The 27,793-nt window shown below is 36.7% G+C and overlaps 1 protein-coding gene across 4 annotated transcripts; it reads left to right on the top strand.

Moving 5' to 3' along the window:
- Nucleotides 1-340: 340 nt before the first annotated feature.
- On the top strand, nt 341-20,267 carry LOC133868308 (protein CHROMATIN REMODELING 4). Of its 4 annotated transcripts, none has more exons than XM_062305135.1 (11): nt 341-651; nt 2,254-2,597; nt 3,560-3,661; nt 3,828-4,601; nt 6,238-6,342; nt 6,474-9,254; nt 9,728-9,885; nt 10,955-11,069; nt 16,715-16,797; nt 17,233-17,893; nt 18,000-20,267. In XM_062305135.1, exons 2-11 carry the CDS (start codon nt 2,376-2,378, stop codon nt 20,061-20,063), a joined length of 7,065 nt encoding a protein of 2,354 aa, XP_062161119.1. In that variant the 5' UTR covers nt 341-651; nt 2,254-2,375; the 3' UTR covers nt 20,064-20,267. The 4 variants fall into 4 exon arrangements, with proteins under 4 accessions (XP_062161119.1, XP_062161117.1, XP_062161118.1 ...); XM_062305133.1 differs by having other exon boundaries at nt 341-862; XM_062305134.1 differs by having other exon boundaries at nt 341-862; nt 2,251-2,597.
- Nucleotides 20,268-27,793: the final 7,526 nt, after the last annotated feature.

The following is a 27,793-nucleotide window of genomic DNA, read 5'->3' as shown; positions in this document are numbered from 1 at the left end:
CTTATCAGAGAATAGAAAAGTAAATAAAAAAAAAAAAAACAGAAGGGCTTATCATAATAATGCACATTCACCCCACGGTAAAAAAAAAAGAAAAAGGCCTGGTAAATGAAACAAAAGAGGAAAGAGCAAGAAAAAGAAAGAAAATCCAGAAAAAGGCTGCAAAAGAAAAAAAGTAGAAAACAATATAAAATAAAAAAATAAAAAAAATAAGCAAGTTAACGGCCAAAATTCCACCAGCAAGCAGGAAGCAATTGATGACGGCTATCATGAGAAAAGAAGGAAAAGGAAGAAAAAAGAAACCGACGAAGGTTGGAAGACTATTCTGTCTGGGTGTAAGGAGACGTGGGGAAGAGAGAAAAGCAGAGAAAGAGAGAATGAGGAAAAAGAAGAAGAAAGGAAAATTTGGGGGGATGGGCAGGCAAAGGCAAGGGGGAAGAAGAGAGAGAAAGGAAGAGGGTCCTCGTTCTGCCACGTGGCGAGTACTAAGTGGTCGAGTTGCTTTGGGCTTCAACAACTTACGGCAACAACAACAACATCGACACCAGCACCAAAACACACACGCACACACTCTCTCTCTCTCTCTCTCTCTCTCTCTATCTGCTGCCATGTCAGAGCGTAACCCCGTCCTATGACCCCGGCGAATCCGTATTTGTATGCTTCTCTCTCTAAAATAAAAAGGCTCTCTCTTTCTCTCTACCTCTCTCTATTTATTCGTTTGTCTCCTATTCGCTTTCTCTCTCTCTCTCTTTCTCGTATCTCTCATCTATTTTCCAAGTTTCCATACCCTAATCTCTTTCCCTCTTCCTCTCTCAATCTGAGGCTTTCTTTCACTATATTGCTCATTGATCCGTTTATATGATTGGTAAGCTTCTGAATTCATCTGGGTACTGTGTTTTTATCTGTTTTTTGCTTATTTCTTGGTCGGTACTTTTGTGGGTATCTGTTTATTTGTATCATCTCAGCTGACCCATATGTGCTTTCATGCCCATTTTGGTGGGAATGTTGTTTGATTGTTGAGATACTGGGTTATGGGTTCGATTTTTGGTGCAAATGTTGTTGTCTTTGTAGAGTTTGGTGAATTGGGTTTTGGAGTGGGTTGTGGAATGAGTGGTTACTCAAATGGGGGTTCTGGGTTTGAGTGTGAGTTGAATGTGTGTGCATGCTGAAGTTGGTGTGATTTGATTCTTTAATTTCAGCATTATCATTCTTCTTTGTGGTGTAGGTAGTAATTTGATGACTAATGGTTTGAAATAGATGGTTAACTAGATTCTAGATTCAACAATTGGGTTTGTTGTATGTTTGGATTTGGCTGTGTTGTGTCAGTTTAGTAGTTGGTTCTTGGCTTTTTGAACGGGTTTTATGTGTTTTCTAGTACTACTAGTATTTTGGGTTTGGCAGACTATAGCAGATAACTGTGAATCTTATGCTATATTGAGTGAACTTATACTTGTGCTTTGGTTATTGGTTAAAGAGTTCTTGAGTTTGGTTCTTTTTACTGTGATAGCCATGAATCAATTGCCAGGTATCAGATTCTAAATAAGTCTTGTTGTAATGTGTTCTAAGTACTTTTCTTGGAGCTAATTTCCTGCTTCTGCTTCAGGCTTGGTAAACTACAGATGAAACTCTCGTGTGAACCAGTAGTTTTGAAACTTCTATTATATTATTTTCAATTTAAGCTCCAATTCTTACATTCTAATTTTTTTTTTTGAACTGATTGACTTTTGGTCCCATAGTTCCATTTCCTGTAGTTTAATTGATGCTCTGCTTATGCTCCACCTGATGAAATGTGTTTTGGTTATAAAAAGCGATGTCTTTATGTGACCCTGTACTCTTTAGTTATCTAAAGTTAGCATCAGTTTACAATCAACCCATGGTCGGGCCATTTTATTTTTCCTTTTGTCACTAGGTTCCTATGTTTCCCCTATGGGCACATGTTTCACAGTAATATTGGTGGTAGTTGATTCAAATTATAATTTGGAGTCTTATGATCTGTTTATCAAACATCTGATTCCAATATTTTTTGAAGTTGAACTTTGTTGAATTACTATTTTTAGGCTACTCGTTGTGGTTGATTATTGAGCTTTCCTCAAATTTAGTTTTTGTGATATAAAAGCAGTTGACTACAGGGTTAACTGATTGTGTCATTAGTTATTCATGCCCTTTCTTTTCTTTATTTCTGTCTCTGTCTCTTGTTAGTGTTTGTTTTAATCTTTCTGCTGTTTTGCTTCTAAACCTTGCCGAATATCCAAGCAGGAACAGAGCGTTTAGGCCTTGCAGCAGAATGCTGTCTAGAAGCTCTGACATGTCAATCTTATTGTGGACTCATGATATACTTCTGTAGCTTTTAACAACCAATGTAAGGCCCAGGTTGAAAGATGAAGGAAAACGGTTCATCAACTAGTAAAATGATTAACAGAAACTGGGTCTTGAAGCGCAAACGGAGAAAGCTCCCTTGTGGACCAGTTCTATCCAATGGTAAAGAAGAAGATAGTTCTGTGGTATCAGAATCCCCAATGAACACTTCTTCAGCTAAACGCAGGCTGAAGAGTGAAATTAATTCTGAGCGATGTTCATCCAAGAAGAAAGGAAATGATGGAGTGAGTTATCTTTTGTGCTTTTTAGCATTTCCTCCCATTTATTTTGGTCGTCATCATCATCATTTTTTTATTTTTTATTTTATTCATGGTAGCTTCTCTTTCAGCTAGTTTTGAAAAATATGGGTAATAGATTGCTTTTCTCAATTTTTCTTGTGAATGTTTTTCAATATTTTACTCCTTTTTTTTTTAGTTAAAAATGTATTGAAAGGGAAATTTTTTTCCACATGCTGGAAGTTCGATGCTGAGTTATGTGTAATGAGATTGACCATAACATTGCGTAATCTTATTACTCCTTTCTCCTAACTCAAAGCACTTAATAGGGACTGCTGTTGTCAGACTTACTATCATTTAGTGATGGCTTTAATTTTTTTATGTATTCCTTGTCCTCTTCCTGTATGCAAGGTTTATGTCACAATTGTTTTCGTGGTTTTTCTTTGAACATCTTCAACACCTGCTGGCAAAGAGTATTTTGAAAAGCATTTTTGTGGGCTTACCGAAGTTCTTTCTTGAGTTCTTGGTTGTTTTTTATTTGCTTGATGATGTTTCTCTTACTCATTTGGAACTTTTAAAATTTATGCTTACCAATATATTTGGAGAGTTTGTACAAAGGATTATGTACGTGGTAGGTTGGGGGCTTAGATGCACTGAGAGAGGAAAACTTAAAACATTACCAATGGTTCTACAATTTTTGTTAACAAAGATGGAGGCAACCATGTTAAACTCACTTGAAAGAAACTTAGTTTAATTCACTTGCATCCTCTCACTGAAGTTATTCCTTTATGACATTTGAGCACTTTTTTCTTTTATTTTAATATGATGAGATAGTTTGATATAATTTAAGATAGTAATCCTTGTTAATGATAGCTTCTTTTGCTTTATCTGTCTCTTACGATATTGGCAGCATTTTAAGAATTCACTAACTACTTCTGTCTTCTGTTCTACTCAATTTCTTTGTCTTCCAGTATTACTTTGAATGCGTGGTCTGTGATCTTGGCGGCAACTTGTTGTGTTGTGATAGTTGTCCGCAGACATATCATCTCCAGTGCCTTAATCCACCGCTTAAGGTATGTTTAGTTAATCTATCTTTGAGCTAGCTGACTGGTGTGCTATCTAATTTATTTATTTTTCATTTCTAGTGATTCATGCGAACATGCAATTCTTCCTTGTTTTGATTTTTTTCTTTGTTTGTTTGTTTGTTTTTTTTTTGTTGGTATTTTTAATCACGTGAAGCGTATTCCAATGGGTAAGTGGCAATGTCCAAACTGCTGTCAGAAAATTGATCCATTAAAGCCCATAAGCCAACTTGATAGCATTTCAAAAAGAGCAAGAACAAAGATAGTCACTGGAAAATCGAAAACTGGAATTCAGTCATCAGACATGGAAAAAGTCTCTCGGATTTTTGGAAGCTCTATTATTGCAAAGAAAAGGTCCTCCAGCAAAGGAAAATCTGTCAAACTCCTTGAAAAGAAGCCTGTCTCTTCCCAAATAGATGTATTGTGTAGTACCAAGCCAAGTCATCGATCCCTTGCTTTGCTAGAGGGTAGTTCATCATCTGTGAATGTTGATGATGAGAAAAAATACAATTTGTCGCAAATGGAGCCCCCTGTAGACAGGAAGTCAGCCTCTCCTGCTAAGGAAATTTCATCCAATTCTAAAGTTACAAATTCAGAGGCAACTGATGAAGCTCCTAAGGGGAACGCTGATTTGTCTAGTAACGATGTATCTCCAGGAAAAACACTTGTTCTTGCTATCAGTGCTGCCACGATGAAGCATAGAAAAAGAAAGCAGAAAGTCAATGATGATAACAGTGAAAAGAAGCGTAGAACTGATAAGAGAAAATTTAGAGTTAGTACTTCTAAGAAACGTGGATCTAAAGCAAATACTTCAAGCCCTGGAAATAGTAAATCGCATCAGAAGCACAAGTCGATTAACAATGGTGTTTCCACAGCATTGTCAAGGGAAGATCTTGGAACAAAGATTTTAGATGTGCATAGCAAAAATGAGGTATCATCTATTTCTGTCTGCGTGAGTGTGTGTGTGTGTGTGTTATACTTTGGTTATCTATGCCTTTCCAAGAAAGGTTATGTTGATATTTCTCCTTCGAAAATTAGAAAGTATGGAGAATAAAAATGCTAGTTGCTCAATGCTTTATTAAAATGTCAAATGTATTGTGTGCTGCAGAATCTCATTACCGGGTGAACTAAACTCTCTCTCTCTCTCTCTCTCTCTCTCTCTCTCTCTCTCTCTCTCTCTCTCTCTCTCTATATATATATATATATATATATATATATATATATATATATATATATATATATATATCTGGCTAGCTGTCTATTGTTTCCTCCTTTTTCTTAACTTAATTTTGAATATCTTATATTGGGCAAACATGAATTGTCAGAATTTTAACGGTGCACACATAGGATGCTTATATGTGTTCCTTGCATTCTTCCTTCAAGAGTTTGAATGAGTCCTTTGGTATAGCATATGGAAACTTTGGAGAGAACACAATGCTTGAAACTTCGAAGATTGTGAGAGGACGATGTTAGAGTTAAAAGCCATTATGCTCAAATCTCTTTATGTTTGAATGGCTGCTTATAGCTATTCTCGCTTTCTAATTTCTTAGAATTTCTTGATTTATGTTCTTCTTCTTCTTAGTTGGGTGTTTCTCTTGTATACTTCCAGTGTACTTGGGTTGCACCTTCTTTGTTCTTTTGAATAAGATTGGTTTACTTATAAAAAAGAAGGATATGGAAATAAAACATTTGGTTGTAGTTGATGCGCCTTTTATCTGCATATTTGCAGGAAAACTTTAAGGTGGTCTCACATGGCATAGGCTTGGAATAAATAACTTTTATTTTCAATCCCTTGACTTTTGAAACAGAGGACTACAAAATTTTTGTTTTGCTATCTCAGATCTGAGATTCTCTCCGTCAATTTAATCTCTAATATCTGAGATTCTTTTGGTGGGACTATGTGGACATAGAGGCCTCCATTTGTGAACCATGTGTTTGTTTTACTTTGTTTCTTTACATACATATCTGCTGCTTATTTCTTATTAGCATATAGAGTGAAAAATACTTATTGAGGAATCCTCTCTCGCTGTGTATCTGTGCACGCATGGGAGAACACAAAAATTACAGCTTAATATTGAATTATGGTATAATACCTTAAGATTATATAGTTTTGTGACAGGATTGATCATTGCTTGAGTCACAGTTTTTTGGCACTCCGATTACCATTTTCTTGTTTTCCATTTTGCGTCCTATATTTTATATCAACATGATACAATTATTTAGCTTCTACTATCTATTTCTATATTCAATTTGTGTTCGTTCATATGTACGTTTCTATAATTTGTGATTGATGACTTTCTCATTTTTTGCTTGTTTTAGAGAATAAAATAAAAAAAGAATTTGGATATCTTTTTATCATATTTGACCTCTTTATAATCTATGGTAATTATTGTTATTACCAGAGTTGTCATTGTTGTCGTTTTTTTTTTTTTTTTTTTTTTGTCATTAAGTTTGTTTTCATTTTTGTTCCGACTGCAATATTTCTGTTATATTTGTGTTTGAATATTATTATAAATATGTTTACTTTGGTTACTTATCAAAAAAAAAAAATGTTTACTTTGGTGCAGAAACTTCCTCAGGAAGCAACAAACCTATCACAAGAGTTAAATAAAACTGGTCATGTGGATGAAACAGAAATCTGTGTAGAACGTGTCCCTGCTGAACCTCTGCAGGTAAACAAATCTTCTTTAGCCTAAAATTTGTGTTAACGTGTATTACTGTCGTAAATATAGACTACATGCTATATTCATGATGTCGTGAATAACACGATGTCTTTTTGTATTTCTTATATGTCTACATGCAGGTTGATCGGGTTCTGGGATGTCGAGTTCAAGGTGATTACTCGGGATCTTCATGTCACTTATCTGCGACCATTGCTGATGACCTACCCTCTGATGACTTACTAATTTCAGAAAATCAATACAGATTATCAGAGGAAAATTCTGCTTGTGATACTGATTTAGATGTAGCAGCTGCTGAAAATCTTACTGAGGGTTGTCAGAATATTGTCAAGAGTTTTGATAGGGAAGAAAGCCTGAAGAATGAATTGAAAGTGGATAAGATACATGTATACAGAAGATCTGCAACCAGAGAATGTAAAAAGGGAAACACCATTGAGTTTTTACATAAAGGCATCAAGGATTCAGATTCTAGTACCATAAATGGCAAAGGTCAAGATGAATCTGCTGTAAGTACAGAAGATTTGGAAAAAGCAAATGAAAAGTTGGTTACAGAGGAGAATACTGATGTTAGTTTGGGAGATCATGATAACGATGAAGTTCCAAAAAATTGGGAAACAGATGTCTCTAATGAAGCCAAAGGCGACAAAGAAGTGGATTTAGAAATGGGAATGAGAAGCTCTTCAGAAAACAAAATTCAGGAGCCCACCCTGGCTGAACCTGCATGTGCTGACGGGGAGAGGGTATCTTATGAGTTTTTGGTTAAGTGGGTAGGGAAGTCTAATATTCATAATAGTTGGATTTCTGAATCTGAGCTAAAAGTTCTGGCAAAGAGAAAACTAGAAAATTACAAGGCAAAATATGGGACAGCTTTAATAAATATCTGTGAGGAACGGTGGAAGCAGCCTCAGCGGGTGATTGCTCTCCGTAATTTCGAAGATGGTAGAGGTGACGCTTTTATAAAATGGACTGGTCTTCCTTATGATGAATGCACTTGGGAAAGATTAGATGAACCTGTTCTTCAAAAATCTTTGCAGCTGATTGATCTATTTAATCAATTTGAACACCAAACATTGGAAAAAGATTCTTCTAAGGAAGCTTCACCAAGGGGGAAGGGTGATTGTCGGCAAAATGAGATAGTTACTCTAACAGAGCAACCCAAGGAACTAAAAGGAGGTTCATTATTTCCCCATCAGCTTGAAGCACTCAATTGGTTGCGTAAATGCTGGCATAAGTCCAAAAATGTGATACTTGCTGATGAAATGGGGCTTGGAAAAACAGTATCTGCTTGTGCTTTTATTTCATCACTGTATATTGAGTTTAAAGCTACTCTGCCTTGTTTGGTATTGGTTCCACTTTCCACAATGCCTAACTGGCTTGCTGAGTTTTCATTATGGGCTCCACACTTAAATGTTGTGGAGTATCATGGGTGTGCAAAAGCAAGAGGCATCATTCGCCAGTATGAGTGGCATGCTAGTGATCCAAGTGAGTTGAATAAGAAAACTGCTGCCTATAAATTTAATGTTCTTCTAACTACATATGAAATGGTTCTTGCTGATTCCTCTCATTTGCGTGGAGTTCCTTGGGAAGTTCTTGTGGTTGATGAGGGCCACCGTCTGAAGAATTCTGGGAGTAAGCTTTTCAGCTTGCTCAATACATTCTCCTTTCAACATCGTGTACTGTTGACTGGTACGCCTCTTCAAAACAATATCGGTGAGATGTATAACTTGCTTAACTTCTTGCAGCCAGCTTCATTTCCTTCTCTATCTTCATTTGAAGAGAATTTTAATGATCTTACAACTGCGGAAAAAGTTGATGAATTGAAGAAACTTGTTGCTCCACATATGCTTCGAAGACTTAAAAAGGATGCAATGCAAAATATTCCCCCTAAGACTGAACGAATGGTTCCCGTTGAGTTGTCGTCCATCCAAGCTGAATACTATCGTGCAATGCTGACAAAGAACTATCAGATATTGCGGAATATTGGGAAAGGGGTTGCCCAGCAATCAATGCTAAATATTGTGATGCAGTTAAGAAAAGTTTGCAATCATCCATATCTCATACCCGGTACTGAACCTGATTCTGGATCGGTTGAATTCCTTCATGAAATGCGGATAAAAGCCTCAGCCAAGTTGACTTTGTTGCATTCTATGCTTAAGATTCTATATAAGGAAGGTCATCGAGTCCTTCTTTTCTCACAGATGACCAAGCTTCTTGATATCCTTGAAGACTATCTAACTATAGAATTTGGACCTAAAACATATGAGAGAGTCGATGGCTCTGTTGCAGTGGCTGATCGTCAAACAGCAATTGCACGCTTTAATCAAGATAAAAGTCGGTTTGTCTTCTTGTTATCAACACGCTCTTGTGGCCTTGGGATCAATTTGGCAACTGCTGACACTGTCATTATTTATGATTCTGACTTCAACCCGCATGCTGATATCCAAGCTATGAATCGTGCACATCGAATTGGACAGTCAAAAAGACTTTTGGTATACCGACTTGTGGTACGTGCTAGCGTTGAAGAGCGCATCTTGCAGCTTGCAAAGAAGAAGCTGATGCTTGATCAGCTTTTTGTGAATAAGTCTGGATCTCAGAAAGAAGTCGAAGATATTCTGAAATGGGGAACAGAAGAACTTTTTATTGATTCTCCCAGTACAAATGGGAAAAATGCAGGGGAAAATAATAATAATAAAGATGAGAGAGTATTAGATGTGGATAATAAGCATAGGAAGAGGGCTGGTAGTCTTGGGGATGTGTACAAGGACAAATGTACAGATAGCAGCAGTGGGATTGTGTGGGATGAAAATGCTATTCTGAAATTGCTTGACCGTTCAAACCTTCAGTCTGGATCAACCGATAATGCTGAAGTGGATTTGGAGAGTGATATGCTTGGCTCCGTGAAGGTGAACAATTAGTCTTACGTGTAAATAATTGTACTTTTTTGTTTTTGTTTTTAATGTTAACATCTTTCGTTAGTTGTTACTTGGAATCATAATTTATTGATGTTGCATTGACTCAAAACCCATGTTAATTTTTTGACATGGTGCATTTGTTTTTAGGGACATTGTTGAAATAAGTTTTTATTGCCTACTCTCTCTCTCTTTCTCTCACTCTTCCCTTGAACTTCTGACGGGACTCGGTTAGTTTTGTAAAAAAATTCTTATAGTTGTAGATAAATTTATTTAAATTCTCTCCATTTTGATGTTTGTTTTTGCTTTTTGATTGCCTGCCTATTAACATTCTTGTTTTATATATTTTTGGTGTTTCGAGGAAGTTGTTTCTTTAGTGTGACTATATCGACAAGCAATACGTATAATCTACTATCCTTTTTATTGTAAATTGTAAATATAATGTTTCTGATTGTTCTTTCAACCAGGCGCTTGAATGGAATGATGAACCAACAGAAGAACAAGGGGGTGCTGAATCTCCTGCTGTCGTTACTGATGATAACTGTGCACAAAATTCAGAAAGGAAAGAGGATAATGTGGCAACTGGTACAGAAGAAAATGAATGGGATAGACTTTTGCGTGTGAGGTAAGGAGTTTCTTGTTGTCAGTTAGTTCCATAGTTTTTTATGCATCACTGTATTACTGCTAGTCTATGACTCATGCACTTTGTGATAAGTTGCCCCATCCACTTTTGAAATTTCTACATTGTATCCAAAAGAATAATAGGTCTGATAGGAAAAAGGTGATTTTAACTAAGTTTGACAAAACTTTCTATTTGAAATTTAGTATGATTAGAATGTGGAATTTGTTTGGGGGTACAGAATTGAATGTGCTGTACTGGAAGAAAGTGAGGTTCTGAAGCACTTTGTGTGTGTGAGAGAGAGAGAGATGGAGGGTAAGGGTTATAGAAAACCTTTTTTTTTTTTTAGTAAGTAAGCAGAGAGATATTCGTTGTCGTCCAGCGGTTAGGTTATAGAAAACCTAGGATTTCATGAACTCTTACATTAGACATTTAAGTAATTAACTTACCAAAAAATATAATTGGGTTGGATCATGTCTAAAGGCCTAAAACCCAAACTGCCCCATACCCTGTTCGGTTTTGAACTTTAATCCCAAACCCATGTTAATTACCCATTTAATCAATCCCACACCCATCCTTAGGGTTCAGTCAGTTCGGAAAACCTGCTAAACCCGTTCAACTGCCATCCCTATATAGCAACATGCATAGAAAAATCTTCATCAAATTTGGGAACTTTGGAGGTAGCGCTGCTAACAAATTGAGCCAAACCAAATATTATAGCGTTCAGGCTTGTCTTGTTCAATTCAAACCTATGTTCAAGCTTAATTCAAGTTTCTAGATTTTCTTTCAAGCTTGGCCGAGTCTGTAAATGAGCAGCAGGGAAAAGCTGGTAATCATAAATTAATAAACAGATTTATTATTTATGAAGAAATAGGAAATAGTATAAAAGCAGAGAAGGTACCAAAGCTGGATACTATATGTCGCAGAAAAAGTTTCACCACATGAAGAATGTGCGATTAATTACTAGTTCATCTTCTACTTGGCTTCTATTCATGGAATACATTGAATTTGTAAATAGTGACTAGAAGTTTTAAAACTGTTATCTTGAATTCCTTTATTTTTATATGCTTTGTAGGTGGGAGAAATACCAAGTGGAGGAGGAAGCAGCTCTTGGTCGAGGGAAGCGGCAGCGAAAAGCTGTTTCTTACAGGGAAGCTTATGCTCCACACCCATGTGAAACATTGAGTGAGGTACTTTTATTTGCTTTCAGTTTTTAAGCGTGGGGGTTTTCCTAGTCTAATTAATATTTGTAGATTGTCAGTGATGTTGTTAATGAAGATGTGACTAGAATTAGAAAGGTTGTTTCTGACAATGATACGTATTATTCATTCTCATAGTTTCTTAATGAAACAGTAAATCCTTGCATAAGGGATTCTTACCTCGTTATTGACCGGTTGAGCTTATACAAGCTTGCTCCTCTTTCCTTTTCTATTTTGCCATTGTGCTTATTTGTGTTGCAACAGCCCCTAAGCCTTGGGAAAATTACGTTTGAACCTTGTAACTATTTTAAGAAAAATGAATTTATATTCACATTTGGGTTCGTTTCTATTTGTGTTGTAATTTATGCTGATGATTGCCTAAATGGAATCAGAGGTGAATTAGATGGAGACTTGCACTTAAATATTGTGGTTAATGATGCTCTGTATTCTTCCTGTGAAGGATTCATGACTACCATTGACATTGCCTAATTTGCCACCCACTTCATTTTAGGTTGCTTCACTTTTTAATGGTTAGATTATGATAGGCTGATATTTTTGCTGATTTCTTCTTTACCTTTTCTGTTCTATGTTTGATGTACATTCTGCGCGATTTGTGTATAATTTAAATGTAGCTCATTGTTTCTTTTATGTAGAGTTTAAATGTAACTCTTTGTTTCTTATAAAAGAAAGTAATATGAGGAAAGGTTTAGAGGGTATTCTTGTTTATTACATATTAAATAAAAGAATGGTTTAGGGGGTACTCATTGGCACTAAAGGATAGGGAATCTCTTGGTTCTGCCAGGAGATGATCTCAAGAAAATGGGCAAAAAAATTAATGACCGGTTGATTGACCCCTTCAATCTTGTATCCATCCAATCCAAGTATTCTTTAAGCAGACAAATAGATTATCAATAAATAGAGCCTAATGGTTTGAGCTGCAAATAGCTGTGGCTTCATGGTATATATTTAAAGAGTCCAGATTTGATATTAGACATGGAAATGGCTAGAAGAGGTGATTTACATCCATCATTAGTTTGCATTTATAGATTTTTTCAATGTATCATATTTCTGCATCTGTTAGTCCTATGTAGCTGTTAGACCAATAATCACTACTATGCTACTCGAGTATGAACCCCTTAATTTGATGATTATTAGTCTCAGAATTTGCAAAGATGATATAACCGCTTTCTGAACGAAGCTAAAGCTAGACAGCCTAGACCCTTCAAGGGCTGTATGACATGCCGTACAGCCACATCTCTCAAGTGATTACCTTTTGCCTGAAATGCAATAAAAGAAAAAAAGAAATAGATCAGAGATTTCACCCTATGTTTTCTGTCTTTGAATTGATGCGTGTTGGGTTGTATCCTACCCCCACCTTTTTTTTAGTCGGGATAGATAATAAATTTGGTTAGAATGAGGAGACACCTCAGTACACAGGTGTATATTAAAGGTTCACCTGGAAGTGACGATCTAAAATTCAAAAGGGGAAGAAAGTCAAGCAAAGAAGTAGGATTGCTGCCAAATACAGCTGCCCAATCATACAATGATCTCAGAATAGTGATTTCAGCACAATTATAGCTGCCCTCAGTACACAGTTTTGTGTTTTCTTTGTTTGGAGTTGAATGGGTCATGCCACAATCGGTGATGGGTTTGTTGACTACTTGGGGTGCTTTTCGAGGGCATGGCCTAGCAAAAAATGTTTGGCGTTTAGTTCCTCACTGTGTTTTGTGGAGCATTTGGAGGGAGCGGAATGCGAGGCTTTTTGAAGATGTCGAGACGGTAATGGTGGTTTTAAGGAAGCGTCTTCTTAACACGTTATATCTATGGATAGCTCCCCATCTTTGCCACCTAGGTGTTTCTACTTTTGTAGACTTTCTTAATTTATTAGTTGTTCCTCCTGTTTAGGGGCTCTCTTGTATACTTCCCGTGTATTAGGGTTGCGCCCCTCTGCGCTTTTTTATTGAATTTTAAATTACTTATCAAAAAAAAAATAGTGATTTCAGCACAATTATAGAAGTCTAAATAATCCAGGGACGGTATCCCCTGTAAAACAATGGCAGTGTCGTCCAAATTTTATTTCCAATTTACTTCATCTAGATTATTAATGCGTTATGTTTAACCATTCTTGCTAAGATACTTCGACATAGTTATTGCATTCATAAATGTTCTATAAACCACTGTTCTTATGCATTCAAACTTATAGTCTTAGTTATCTATGTTTAATATCACAAGTTGCACCAGAGAGAACATAGATCTGTGTAGCTAAATTTAATGCCATCGTACCTTCCTTCGATCAAATTCATATGGGTCGGGTAATTTAAATAGACTACTTATGAGAAGGAAAGCTTGAACATGGTGAGGATGCCTCTACCCCAGCCCTTGTCTATGTATCTCGAACTTAAAAGTATGTTGCTGGCTTTGCTCGATCCACCACTGCTGGACCAAAGAAGGGTATGGCGCATTATACTGAATCAGCGTTGCCATGTGCAATACCTCATGTCCACATCAATACACAAAACTTGTGTTGATGTACACAATTTATAGCTTTATTGGAGATTGATCAGGCCTGGTTTTATATAATAACTGTTGCATGGTCAAATGAAATTATTCACTTAACCATGAAATAGACTAATTGTCTGAAGTAAGATGTGGTGCAGTTCTTTTCCAGGAACATGGTTTATTTAAAATGGACACAGCTTTTTAGTGTGCATTCCATAGTTATCTTATTATCCAAAGGGATGCCGAGACTGCTTTCTGACCTCTTTATCAAGTCTGGAGTTGGTCTCATATATAGGTAAAAAATACCTGAGCTTCTTTGAGAAGGGTCTGGGTTCAACTCTATATGGAAACTTCTTACCAACGAGACACTGATCAGTGCATGCATGTAACAAAATTAATATTTTCCCCATGTTGGAGTATTTTTTGCTATGGACAATAAAATCATAAGAGTTGTTCATGAACAGCTAGAGCTCAGCTTTATAAGTTCGCTTTGAGCTTGGTTCATTTGTCAAACAAACCGAGTTTGAACAAAAATTTAAGCTTGTTTATTAAATGATCCAAGCTCATATAAACTGGCTCTACTCGTTTAAGCTCATGAAATGCTCATATATATATTAACTCGATTCAACTTGTTTTATGCTCATTTAAAGCTTGTTACAATATAATATATTTGTTTAGCATATTTGTGCTTACTTGACTGTAGTTCCTCCACACCGTTCCATGTCATCCTTGTCGGGTGCATGTGTCATCCTCAACCTACCATGTAGAAAGCCCTTATTCAAGGGTTATCTATTTTTATTTCCTTAGTCCACCATCCAATGGCCTCCATGCTTCTGCTCTGCCTCTCTGCCACCACTATACTCGCCTTCCAATCAGCCCTCTTTCCTGTCCCCCTCAAACTCATACTTGCCCCATCACAAGGATGAAGCGCTGCCATAACCTCCATCACCTGGACATGACAAGTCAACCTCAGCCACAGATCGGTTTATCTCAGTCGTGGCTTACAATCTTCCCTTCTTCAACTCCCTCCAGTATGCAGCTTTCTCTTAGACTCTCTCCTCCCTTTCCTCTCCCTCTACAGGTCCATCCCCTACTCCTCTTTTTGTAGCCTTCTCTGATCCTGTTGTGACAGTAAGGGAGGAAGAAAAATTGTTTAAGGAGAGCGAAGAAATTGTCGTGGGAAGAACTGGAAGGTAAAAAATGAGGCCAACATTGACGTGGCTGCTGTTTGTGACTTCATCACAAATCTGAAGGACTGCTGCCCCATTGGCTGGTGGAGTTGCTGGCTAGTTGGAGGAGTCAGTTTGAAAGTCACCGTATTATAAAAGCCTGGAGGGTTATGATTGGACGGCAGCTCACAATTGCCTTCAAGTTTCCAAATTTCTAGAGTTTTTGGATTTTATTCTTTTTCTCCGTAGTTGGGTGTCTCTCATGTATACTCCGTGTACTTGTGTTGCGCCTCTCTGCACTTTCTAATAAGATTGAATTACTTATTAAAAAAAAGGAGTAGTCTCATCTGGAATGCAAAACCCCTCTTTGCCTTATGTGGACAATTTGAAGAAAGGGGAATAATTGCATGTCGGTGATGTAGAGCTGCCTATTATGGAGTTGGAATCTTTATTCTAGCATCTTTGTATGAGTCATCTCATACTTTGTCACTATGCCTATTCCTCCTTTTGTATTTATAGATTTTCCAACTCTTTTTTTTTTTTTTTTTTTAAATTTTTAATTTATTTATTTTTTAACTTATCAAAAAGATCTACAAAAGAAGGAATAGGCATAGTGCCAAAAGCACAAGAATAGTGTCGAGCTGTCCACTTCATGCAAAAATATTGAAGGGTAGGATTGTATCTAAGCCACCTCTCCCAAGACTACACTTAAATGGGACCAGCACTTGGTAATGAACCACAATTGTTTAGGGGAATCTTTTGTATCGATAACCATATTTGGTAGTACCAGAGTATCTGTCTGTTGTTTCCGTGAACCCTAGTTAAATTCTGCGTTATACACGTTTTAGTTATTGGAGAGCCCAAGTATTCTCTTTCAGATCCTGGAAGTGGCTCAACCTCTTGATATTGGAAGAGCCAAAAGATTCTCTGTATCATTTTTGGCCTTAATGAAATTCATAGGTAAGAAGAAATTCACTCAAATAGAATTTTTAATATAGTTGGGCTCTCATGTCGATTTGAATGAGCCATCTTTTCTGTAGAGGTAAATCTTTGCTTGCTAGGCAAGGGGATAGCAAGTTACAAATTCTATTTTAGTTGGACGCAGTTTTCTATTACTAAGAAATTCATAAATGAAGTAGTTAATAGTGAGATTACCATTACCATTACCATTTATCTTTTTTGTAGTGAGAATTCTTGTATGTATTCCTATAAGAAAAGAAAAGGAATTTGTCCATTTTTCTAGGTCTCAGTGGGGCTTGGAAACACATAAATCTGTTGAATGGAAATTGAAAAGGGATTTGACTGTAGTTCCTTTGGAAATGGTAAGATCTTTGGTACAAGAAGAAGAGATTGATCTGTATCATCTTGGAAACCATAAGGAATACTGTTTTAGTATAACGTGTACTGCCAAAAAGCCAAATACCCAAAAGAAAAATGCTGGTATTTCTGTTGCATTCTGCATGATGTTTAAGAATAAGTTATTATCTAATAACAAGCACCTTATAGCTTACATATTCTTAAAGAAAACACTGCCATTAAGAGAAATTTGTATATATTGTTTTTGGAGCTCGATTGACCAATGTTTTGGAAACGCATTGACACACACATATAGCAACAGAAATCTACTAAACTTGTTTGCTGGTCTGTTTGTTGTTTGTGAGTAGCTCTATTGAGAGCCATATCCTCTGATGAATCCGTGGCAATCGTGTCTTTCATTGACCTCCACTTGCATTTTCTATGTAATTGAATCATATTTTCTATAATTTTTCTTAATTGAATCAGATCACTTTGATGATTGGTTCCAAGTAATTTCTTCCTCAGATTTAAGTACCTGAACCATCTGGGCTCGAATTGTATTTTTCTCAATGATTCTGTGAGAATTTTAAAAATATGTGCCAGTACTTGCATCAAAGTTGCTTCTTTTTCCTGCTTATGTAGAGTGCTCTAATTGATAGTTTGTTAAAGCAGAGTGGTGGTGAAGAGGAACGAGAGCCGGAACCGGAGCCCGAGCGGGAGTATACACCAGCAGGACGTGCTCTAAAAGCAAAGTTGTAGGTTCAAATTCTTTTATATTGTGATTGATTTTGTTTAAAAAACCAACATAATAGAAACTTTGAGCTTGAAAATTTTACTGCTGCCGATTATTCAGATAAAGCAGTTGATAAATGTAGACACTTTCAAAAGGTAATAAAAGTTCAAAAAATTTGATGGGCAAAAGTGCAGCATGGTGTAGGAGGGAGGAGCCTTTTTTCTTATTACAAGATTATCAGAACATTTTGACAATTTTATGAAGTATTAAGAAATTGGTTTTTTTTTTTTAAAAAAAAAAATATTTGTGATATGCATTGTAATTTTCAATTTATTAAATTATTCATGATTAGATCAAGTTTTTTCACTCTTAACTAGATCAGTCAAGTTTATTTTTGGATTCTAAATATTTTGACACCATGGATTCTGCAATTCACTCCTTAAGTTTCATTGAACAGTGCTAGACTTCGTGCTAGACAAAAAGAACGGCTTGCTCAAAGGAATGCAGTTGAAGAACCTCGTCCTGTTGAGGGGCTGGCTGGGCCTGATTCACTCCCTCATTGTCCTTCCATCAATCCCAAAGAAGGGGATGTGACTGAATTACACAAAGCTATAAGAGAGGAGATTTCAGTAATTGACTTGGAGGATGGCAAATTTGTTCAGCGAGAAGATGCTTCAAAGGGCAAGACTGACTCACCTTTAAGGCTGGGCAGAATATCAACGTACAAAATGAGCAGTCATCTGGATTTTCCTGTTAATCCACATGGCCACCCCTCTCCTGACATTTTCCTTCCGAGTCACCATGTTCAAAGCATGAAATACACAAACTCATTGCCCACCACTAACTTGTTACCAGTTCTGGGACTGTGTGCTCCCAATGCTAGTCAAGCGGAGTCGTCATATCGGAGCTTGTCAAGATCAAATGGCAGACAAATTAAATCAGGAACTGGACCAGAGTTTCCCTTCAGTCTAGCTCCTTGCCCCGGGACTTCAATTGAGATAGATTTAAAAAATCAGGACTCTACCTTAGAAAAAGCAAAAAAACTAGATGCATCTGCAGAAATTTTGCAACAGCGGCTTAAGAACAGCATCCCAGATAACTTTTCCCCATATGTTTCGGTACTCTCTCTCTCTCTCTCTCTCTCTCTCTCTCTCTCAGAGTTTGTGATTGTTGTGTAGCTATCAGCTTTTATACATGCATAACTGCCATGCTTTCTGTATGCAGTGCCTTCGGGTTGTCCAAGGAAAAGCTTCTGAACGTTTAGAAAGCTCTGGTTCTACTTTCTCTAATTTTCAAGAAAAGATGGCATTGCCAAACTTACCATTTGATGAAAAAATGCTGCCTAGATTCCCGCTTTCAGCAAAGACTATGCCAACTCCACATCTTGACTACTTACCTAGCTTATCATTGGGTAGCAAACTTGAAGCTGTTAATGGCTTTACACAAGACCTCCCAACCATATCGTTGCTGCCCAACTTAAAATTCCCGGCACAAGATGCAGGAAGATATAATCAGCAAGAGAGGGAGGTGCCTCCCACATTGGATCTGGGACAGATGCCAACAACATTTTCCTCATTTCCTGAAAACCATAGGAAGGTGCTTGAAAACATAATGATGAGGACTGGTTCTGGATCAAGCAACAACATGTTTAGAAAGAAATCAAAAATAGAAAGCTGGTCTGAAGATGAACTTGATTTCCTGTGGATCGGTGTTCGTAGACATGGACGGGGCAATTGGGAGGTCATGCTTAGAGACCCCAGGTTAAAATTTTCGAAGTATAAAACTACGGAAGATTTGGCAGCAAGGTGGGAGGAGGAACAACTCAAGCTCTTTGATGGGTCAGCTTTTCCAGTTCCAAAATCAACCAAGCCAACAAAGTCTACCAAATCTTCATTGTTTCCAGGCATCTCTGATGGAATGATGGCCCGGGCTTTGCAAGGAAGTAGACTTGCTACACCCCCAAAATTTCAGAGACACCTGACAGACATGAAATTGGGTTTTGGTGATCTTGCATCCAATCTGCCACATTTTGAAACATGTGATCCACTTGGTCTGCAAAATGACCAATATGTACCTATGCCAACTTGGAATCATGAAAAATACGGGGCAAATCTTCCTGGGGAGTCTTCTGCTGGACCTTGTGAACGACCGGGTTCTTCTTCAAATGTACCCATTGACAAGCCATTTCTGCTGAATTCTTTTGGAACCAGTTCCTTGGGATCTTTAGGTTTGAATTGCTCAAGCAGCTTTGATGTACAGAGGAAGGAGGATGAAAAGATAGCCAGTAAGTATGGGAAGTTGCCAAGTCTCCTGGATAGGTCGCTAAATATTTTGCGTGAAACCCATCACAATTTAGGAGGTGCTGAATCTGTCAGTTCAGTATTGCTACCTGATCCTAATAAAGGGCTGAGTTTTTCGCATTTAAAGGGAGAAGCAGCTGGGAGTAGTTCTTCAAGGGACAAGCTACCCCATTGGCTGCGGGAAGCTGTGAGTGCTCCTGTAAAACCCCCAGATCCCGACCTGCCACCCACTGTAGCAGCAATTGCACATTCAGTTCACTTGCTGTATGGAGAAGATAAGCCAACCATACCTCCGTTTGTGATCCCGGGTCCACCTCCTCCTGTCCCAAAGGATCCAAGACGGACTCTAAAGAAGAAAAAGAAACGGAGGTCACATTTGTCCAGGTGGGTCCCACCCGACATTGCTGGAAGCAGTCAGGATTTTCAAAGAAACCTTCAAGGTGACAATGCTGCTTCGAGCTCAATTCCACTGTCTCCAGCATTTGCACTGCATCCACAATCAACCCCACTAACTGCAGGGCTTCCACCGATAGAGTCCGACCTGAATTTGCCTCCTCTCAATTTAAATATGATGAACCCTTCATCCTCCTTAGCACATTTACACCAGCAGAAGAAGAAAAGCATGGGATTGTCCCCCTCCCCTGAAGTGCTTCAGCTGGTAGCATCATGCGTTGCTCCAGGCCCACGTATGGCATCAGTTTCTGGCATGACAAGCTCAAGCTACATTGAAAGCAAACTCTCAGTGTCCAAGTCTGTTGATCTAGTAGGATTTCCAGACCCACAAGATGCGTTTGGAAAAAAGAAGGCTAAGCAGGGATCCCCTTTAGATGTGTGGGGTTCAATTCGGGGGGAGAAAGTAGACCATCCAGAAAGCGGAGATTCCAGTAAAACTCAATCAGATCCCTCTCGGACTGAACGGCCTGATGTGGATGATGTATCATCTGAGGGCACTGTATCAGATCATCCTGTGAGTGACCATGAATCATAGCTATAATATGAGATCCAAAAGAAAGTTGAACATAGGTATTCTTTCATGCTACTAAAGTTTCAGGCTCTTCACCAATGTGCACAAATTTTTGTAGGCATGATGAAGTGAGTGATGAACTAGCACATATAGGTTTATTAGGACATCTCATGTAAAGTTTCTGTAAGAGAAAATGAAATATAGTGTTGCTTGCTTTGTATCGCTTAATTCATTGCCTTTGCCCTGCCCCAATCCATGAGCCTTCGTTTTCCTTCTTACGTCTGACCGATGAGAGTATTAGCTGCGCTACGGCATCGGATCTGTGGGTCGATTCAAACAAAGAGCTGGTGGTGCCAGAATTGTAAAAGTTCCTGTGACTGTGAATGGGGCTCACCACTGGTTTCAAATTCCAACAGAGCTTGAAGCAGTGAATAGACATTCCAACAGAGCTTGAAGCAGTGAATAGACAATCCAAGAGGTTGAAATGGTACCTGCTGCTGCTGGCAATTGCAGTAGAGTGTAAGGAAGTACAGGCCATTGGGGTCCTGGAGAAGCAATTATGTAACTCTCTCTCTCTCTCTCTCTCTCTCTCTCTCTCTCTCTCTCTCTCTCTCTCTCTCTCTCTCTCTTGTGGATATGCATTTTGTCAAGACATTTGAGCATCGGGTCCATTTGCAAATGTAAAGAGCTGTGTTAGGGTTGAAAAATCAGTTGGTTCCAATGAAAATTCTAAGCGAGTAGATTGCTTTACAGGTATTTCTCATTAGATCTCTTCATACTAGTCCAGAAGTTTGTATTCAAGTTCATGGTGAGAACTCTGAGATCCCCACAGTTCATGTTGGCATTGAAAGCTGTGAATTTGAGTCTTCAAGGAGAAGTGAAATGTCCATCAATCTATGTCGCCTTCTTCATTGTTCTGTTAACAAATCTATCACCTTCATGACTCTCTTGCCATTCAAAACGATGTAATGAAAAATGAAAGGAGACACAAGTTTAATGAAAAATGTTATGCGGTAGATCGTTATACAACTGTCATATGATTATGATGATATAGCAGTGAAAAATTGAAAATAAGCTATTAATTTCTTCTTCTTTTTTTTTTTGTTTTTTTACAAGCTCTTATTGATTCAACAATCACCCAAGTTAAATGGCAGCCGTTTAACAGTCTATTAAATATCATTATTTAAGCTTAATTACTCTAACAAACACATGCATACTAGCTTTTTAATGATCAAGGATCATTGATGGAACACATACGATAAACAAATAAGAATTTGAGATTTATATAGGCGTGTTTTAATTTGACTTAGAGAAGAATAAAGTTCGTAAAAAAAAAGAAGAGAGGGAAATGTTAGACATTCATTTCTTCTATACAACCAAGTTTTAAATTTACCATTGAATTTGAGGGACTCAACTCAATGTGGATCTTACAAATTCAATAGTAAATTTAAAAATGAGATGAGAAGTGGATGAGTTTGTATCTCTCTCCTTTTTTTTTTTTTTTTTTTTTTTAATTTTTTTTTCTACTTGTTACTGAAAAAAATACTATATATCAGTAATCTCTATTTTACATCTAATAATAGAAGTATATATATATATATATATATAAGTTTAAGTTTGTTCTGAATTATATATTGGGATCAATTATGATGTTGTGTCGTCCCATTAATATTGATGGAGTCTCATCTCTTTCTGTATATATGAGTGAGGATAGTTATAGATCAAGATCAATTTATTAAATAAATCTGTAACTAGGACAGATCTACACATATATTAATTTTAATTTGGTCTTACACAGCACTTGTGCATGTGGTTCATTGTGAGCATTATATGCCTATTCCTTCATGACCACGTGGTTGAGAGTGGTTTTTCTTCTCAATAAAAATTATTACAATTTTTTTAATAAGAATTATTAATAATTTTTGCTCCGGTGACATTTATTTTATTATTTTTAAATTTAATCATCTATTAAAATTTTTAAATACAATAAAAAGCCTTAAAGAATTAGATTTTTATTGACCTAGAAAAACCCTTCTTTTTTATCTTTATTTTTTCTGAGAAGAATTCGTTAATAATTTCTATGGTTTACAAACACTTTTACTACAATTTTCTAAGATTATATAATATTTTAATGAGATATGATACGTTTACAACTTTTGTACAGCTCCAACAACTTTTCATTTTTTTAAAATCAATCATTAGATATGCAAGAAAACAGATCTAATTGTTAGTTTGAAAAAAAGTTAGAGTCGTACACGAGTTGTGTTAAAAGTTGTACAACAATAATTTCTTTATTTTAATGTGGTTTGAATCACATACTGACTGACACGTGTTAGTAAGTTGTAGATCAGTTGTAAGTCATTATTTTATTTAGTAGAAAAATGATAGAATCACCTCCAACTCTTTTCCCACTTATTGACATATGTTAGCATGCATGTTGTAAAAAGAGTAGACCAATTGTAAGTCAAGCATTCCTTAATAGTATGATATATCCATGCATGCTCAAAGCAAAATGTAATTTGCATATTTTATATAACACATTTATTTCACCATACGATGTGGCAATATCTAGTAGTGTTATTGGATAGGTTTTTCTTTTTTTCTTTTTTTTAGCAAGAGGCGATGGAAGGGCTACTACACCTTGGTGCATCATCATATAGTGAGATAAACGTGGGATATAGATGAAAAAATTGCAATGAGATCTGTGAATAATAACAGTACGTACTGTCGATGTCTAAACTCAATGCATCGGAGTAGTACTGTTCATTCCCATATTCCTTGAGATATGGAATTAATATCGGTTCTTTTTGATCTTTTCTTTCTTTTTTTTATTGAATTTTCTCCCTACATCTTAAATTTTGTATATATATATATATATATATATATATATATATATATATATATATATATATATATTTGCCTTCCATTAATCACGGCATTTTGTCCCCGAAATTAGTATAACTTGTGATATGCAACAATTTTCAATAATTTTCTCGGAGATAGTACTAGCTACTCTCTTCTTGCACATGCCACCTCCCACCTTTTCCAACCAAAAAAACTCTCTCTCTCTCTCTGGGGCAGGTTCTACTTGGTCACGAGCAGGGTTGGCACTGCCTGGACATACCGAAAAATACAAGTAAATCTAAGAGAAATAAGAAGTTGAACACTTTTAAACGTCCTTGATCCTCTAGGAATGATGAATGTATATATATATATATATATATATATTACCCATCTAATCCAACTAAAACACAAGATCAAAAAATAATAAAAAAACTACCAAATTAACAAGAGAGAAAAGTTGACCAAAACATGCATCGATCATTTATGGGTACGTTGCTTAATTTAGATACGAGTTTAGATAGAAGCAGTGGGCACTAGTGTTGGACAGGAAGCTGTTCTTGGGTTGGCCACAAATCTGGAAGAGAAGGAGTAAAACTGATGGTAATCTTCATCCAACAAGCTCCCGCTTCCACTGGGATCAAAGTTGAGAGAATAGCTCAATGGATCGTACCGGCACTGAAATGAACTCTGTCGACTCGCGGCGCCCAGGCTTCGGCTCTGTCTCTTCAGTTTCTTCACTAGTTTTCTAAGACAACAACAATCTGACGACAAGCCATTGCCTGCTAGGCAAGAGGTTGAAATGGCCGTGGCGGTGGCGGTGGCGGAGGCTGTGCCGCCACCTCCTTCTCCGCCAGTACTACTCTTGGTGGTGGAAGTGTTCTTTGGCCACCAAAGGAGCCACATTATTTCTGTTCTATATATCTTTCCGATCTCTAGATGTGTTTGTGTAAATTTGTGAAAGCGAGTGAGTGTGGAACAATATTGAGAGATTTGGAAATGTCTTACTTTCTTTGGGTATATATAGGGAAGGACTAGCTGTGTTATTTGAATATTTTCTTTTTCGTTTTTTAATATTATATTCAATTATCATTTATAAATATTGCTAATTATAATTCATATTAATTAATAATATAAAGCTAAAAGTCTATGTATCTCCCTCAAATTTTGATTGCGATAATATGTCCTTCAAATTATTAAAATTTGTCAATGTTCTCCTTTGTCATACAAAAAGATAAAAATGACCTTAACAATTTTTCAAAAAGGACACATGCTGCTATAAATTTGAAAAAAATAGAACAAAGTTGAAGACCACGACTATAATGCCCCAGTGAATTTAATTAACTAGTAATTAACTTTACGGTTTGCCTTTCAGTCACATTCTACAAGGAATAAGACTCACGGATCTTTATTACTTAAAAGAGAATATTATGTAGCAGAAATATAAGATATTTCTATCAACATTAATCATTACAACTAGAGTAATCTACTAAGAATCGTTACATTAATTGAAATCATACTAAACAAATCATTGATATAAAAGATTCAAATTAAACCTTAATATACAATCGAGCCTCAAATGCTACGCTTATAACATCACCAAAAAGTACTAATTACCATAATCACCAAACAGTCGCATTAGCCTCGAGGTCCATCTCAAATCCGACATCTAAGGCCTCGTTTGGTTTGCGGAATGAGTATTCCATTGTGAAAATTAATAGTTATTACCAAGCTAGAATAAAAGAGAGTGGAATGAAATGATTTTTCATAATCTTTAGTTTGGTAACAACACGTACACTTTAATTGGAATTCAATTAAAATTACTAAAAAAGCCATACATTATATATATATATATATATATATTTAAAAAAAACTTAAATTATCAAAAAATAAAAACAAAAAAATTAACTTTTTTTTTTTTTTGAAAAATAGTAGGTGGCAAAGAGCCAGGGGTGGCCGCAACCACCCTCGAAGTGGGCTCCGGGGGTGGTTTGACCACCCCCGACACCCTATGTGGCTCAATGGGTGGTCGGCCAGCCACTGTGCAGGGGGTTGGGTTTCAATTTTTATTTTTTATTTTTTTAAAAAATTGAAAGAAAATAAAAAATAAGAGTTTTTTTTTGAAATTGTACTCCATTCCCATTGGGATAGCTATTCCTTTCATTTTTGAGAGGAATCGGTATTCCTCTTCGTAAGGGAATAGTTATTCTAAGGAATAGACGCCTACAAAATAAAAGAATGACTATTCTATAGTCATTCCATTCCAGGAGTTTATTCCGTAAACTAAACGTAAATGTAATCCAACTATAAAGCAACACATGTTTCATATGTAGAAAGATACAAGCTTAAGTCTACGATTTAGTGAGTAATTATACAAATAGTGTACATGTTATCATGCAGTGAACTCAATTGTTTAACAAAAGATTGTAAATTACAAGCAATAATATAAATGAAGTCATTTGTTGAATAAAATAATGACATCTTAATGCATCTTATAGTTTCTTTTAAATCCAAATGTGAACGCATGCACGTGACCAGAAAAAGCATGGCGCGCAAACCTTAAAGCTCTGTAATTATGGGCTTCATATATATGAGTTCAAAATTCACAATTTTCTGTTTTTTTTTTTTTTTTTTTTTTTTTTTTTTTTTTTTTTTTTTTTAAACCAAACAGATTCACAATGAACGTATGAATCATGAACATGATCGTATTTGACAAAAGTAATTATTTTAAAATAATTGAAACTTTTCTTCAATACCAACTTCAAGAAATTGATGTTAATTAGTGACATTTTCAGTATGCATGGTTTGAGATGTTATGGCAAAATGTCCTCAAAGAACTAACATGCTTAATTCACGTGTACGTAAAAACTAAACACGCTTATCATATAGTTTCTCTCTCTTTCTCTCAGAGCTCTCCAAAAAACCTCTCCAGAGTCAGTCTGTTTGCCGGGGGAGGGGGCCATAGCGCCCCCTCCTCCCGGCCTTTGCTTTGTCCTCTTAGCCCCTTGGGGCTCTAGAGGTTTTGTTTCCTCCCTGGGTTGGTCCAGTGGAGGCTAGAGTCTCCCAACCAATAGGGTTGTGGAGTTTTGTCCCACGGACTTGTTCCGGTGGTGGTTTTAGTCCCCTAGCCGTTTGGTCTATGGTGGTTGTTTTCTTTTTCTGTTTTCTTGTTTTTGCTTTGCTTGGCAGGTACACCCTTTCTGAGGCCCCTGAAGCGGTGGAGCCTCCGTCGGTGCCGCCGGTGGGTAGATCTGGTAGGGGCTTTACTTTTCAATATTCTTTGGTGCCAGATCTGCTCTGTTCCGCTTATGTGCTGACGACACGCGCCCCCCAGTCGCTCCCGTCGTCGTCCTCTGTTCCTTTCACCGTTTTCTCCGGCCGAGACGCTCACTGGTCACCGGCGCGTGGTATGCACTCGCCTGGGGTTTTCCTCCCTTCGACTGCGCGTGTGTGCCACAGCTGCATCTTTTGCCGGTTCTGGTTGGAGCCGAGGACTTCTGGCGTTTCTTCCACTGCTGCGGCTCTCCTGTCTTTGGCGCGTGTTTCTCATAGCTTTTCTGCACAGACTGTTTGTGACCGATTCCATAGTGCAAGTAATGTTGGGTCCTCCGTCAACGCATAGGCACCTTTCTGTTGGCTAGGTTTATCTGTAGCAATTAGTCATAGCTTTATGGGGTATTTGGCTTGGGATCTCTGTATTGTTTTGAGTCCTGTAATGTTCTGAGTTTTTCTCAGTATGATTGTAACTTTGTTTACCCCCTTGAATGGATTAATTGACATTCTCTTCAAAAAACATGCTTAATTCACAGAATAATAATAAATTAAAATTGAAATCTCTTGTTTATGGTCGGATGACAATTACGCTACTTCCAAGAAAAAAAAAAAAAAAAAAAAAAAACAATTCTGTCAAGGTTAATATATCCCTTTTTCAACAGTATTGGCAGTTTCCTCCGTGGTCAATTTTATTAATCATTTCCTATTACCGGCATGCATCAATTTCAAGAAGGGATATATATATATAAAAGGGTATTGTTCTCATTCAAAAACATATTGTTATTTGATTTTTCAAAAGAGAAAATGTATATATATATATATATATATTTTTGAAGGGAGAGAAAATGTAAAAGTAGTATGACATTTAAATTTTGTTTGAGTACTGCTACAACTTTCTTATATCATAACCAAAAGATTCTTCCCACTCAATGGAATACACAAAGATATTGGTCTATATTAGCTGTCTTTGACGAGAGATTGGCTTATGGTCTAGATTTAAAATTAGTGTATGTAATTGTGTATATGAAGTTAATATTAATTTGTTATTAAAAAATTAAATAGTGTAAAATTATGTGCACAATTAGAAACATTAACTTTAAACCCAGTGGTCCTTAAGAGTTAACTTAATCGGCTGGAGACCATGCCTCATTAAGCGGGTGTCATTAGTTTGAATCCTCCTAGCTCTCTTGTGTGGACATGTCCAAAAAAAAAAAAAAATGTGTATAACAATTGACCCTGGAAGAGTCAAAACAAGATGAATCAATCTATCAATAAGATGATATCTCTCTGATTTTTCTGTCTCTATCAATCCTCGACATAATTCTGCAATGGAAGACAATTTTTTTTTAAAAAAATTTCGGATCATTAAGCATATCAAGTTGAAAATGTTTCAATTGAAATCTTAGATTAATTTTCTCCTGCTATCAAAAATCAAGAGGATAATACTTCTCTGCAAGCCTACATATATCATCAATGTTAAAGGATTTATAGGCATCATTTGGATCCAAAGCTGAACTAAGTGTCAAGAGTTCCATTACCCCTTTACTAAACCTATTATCAAGTTCTTGCAACTGAAAGTCTATGGTAGCATTGAATATGTCAAAATGATAATAATGCTCTATTGTGATGTGATCTTGTTG

The sequence above is a fragment of the Alnus glutinosa genome, chromosome 5 (assembly GCF_958979055.1).
Source record: "Alnus glutinosa chromosome 5, dhAlnGlut1.1, whole genome shotgun sequence".
Classification (NCBI taxonomy): Eukaryota; Viridiplantae; Streptophyta; class Magnoliopsida; order Fagales; family Betulaceae; genus Alnus; species Alnus glutinosa.
Note: the sequence above shows the minus strand (reverse complement) of the source record. Positions and strands in the feature narration are given on the sequence as shown.

Coding starts and splice junctions, on each gene's coding strand:
- LOC133868308 (XM_062305135.1), top strand. CDS start 2,376: ATGAAGGAAAACGGTTCATCAACTAGTAAAATGATTAACAGAAACTGG. Junction 9,255..9,727: donor ATATGCTTGGCTCCGTGAAG/GTGAACAATTAG, acceptor TCTTTCAACCAG/GCGCTTGAATGGAATGATGA. Junction 17,894..17,999: donor ACTTTTCCCCATATGTTTCG/GTACTCTCTCTC, acceptor TTCTGTATGCAG/TGCCTTCGGGTTGTCCAAGG.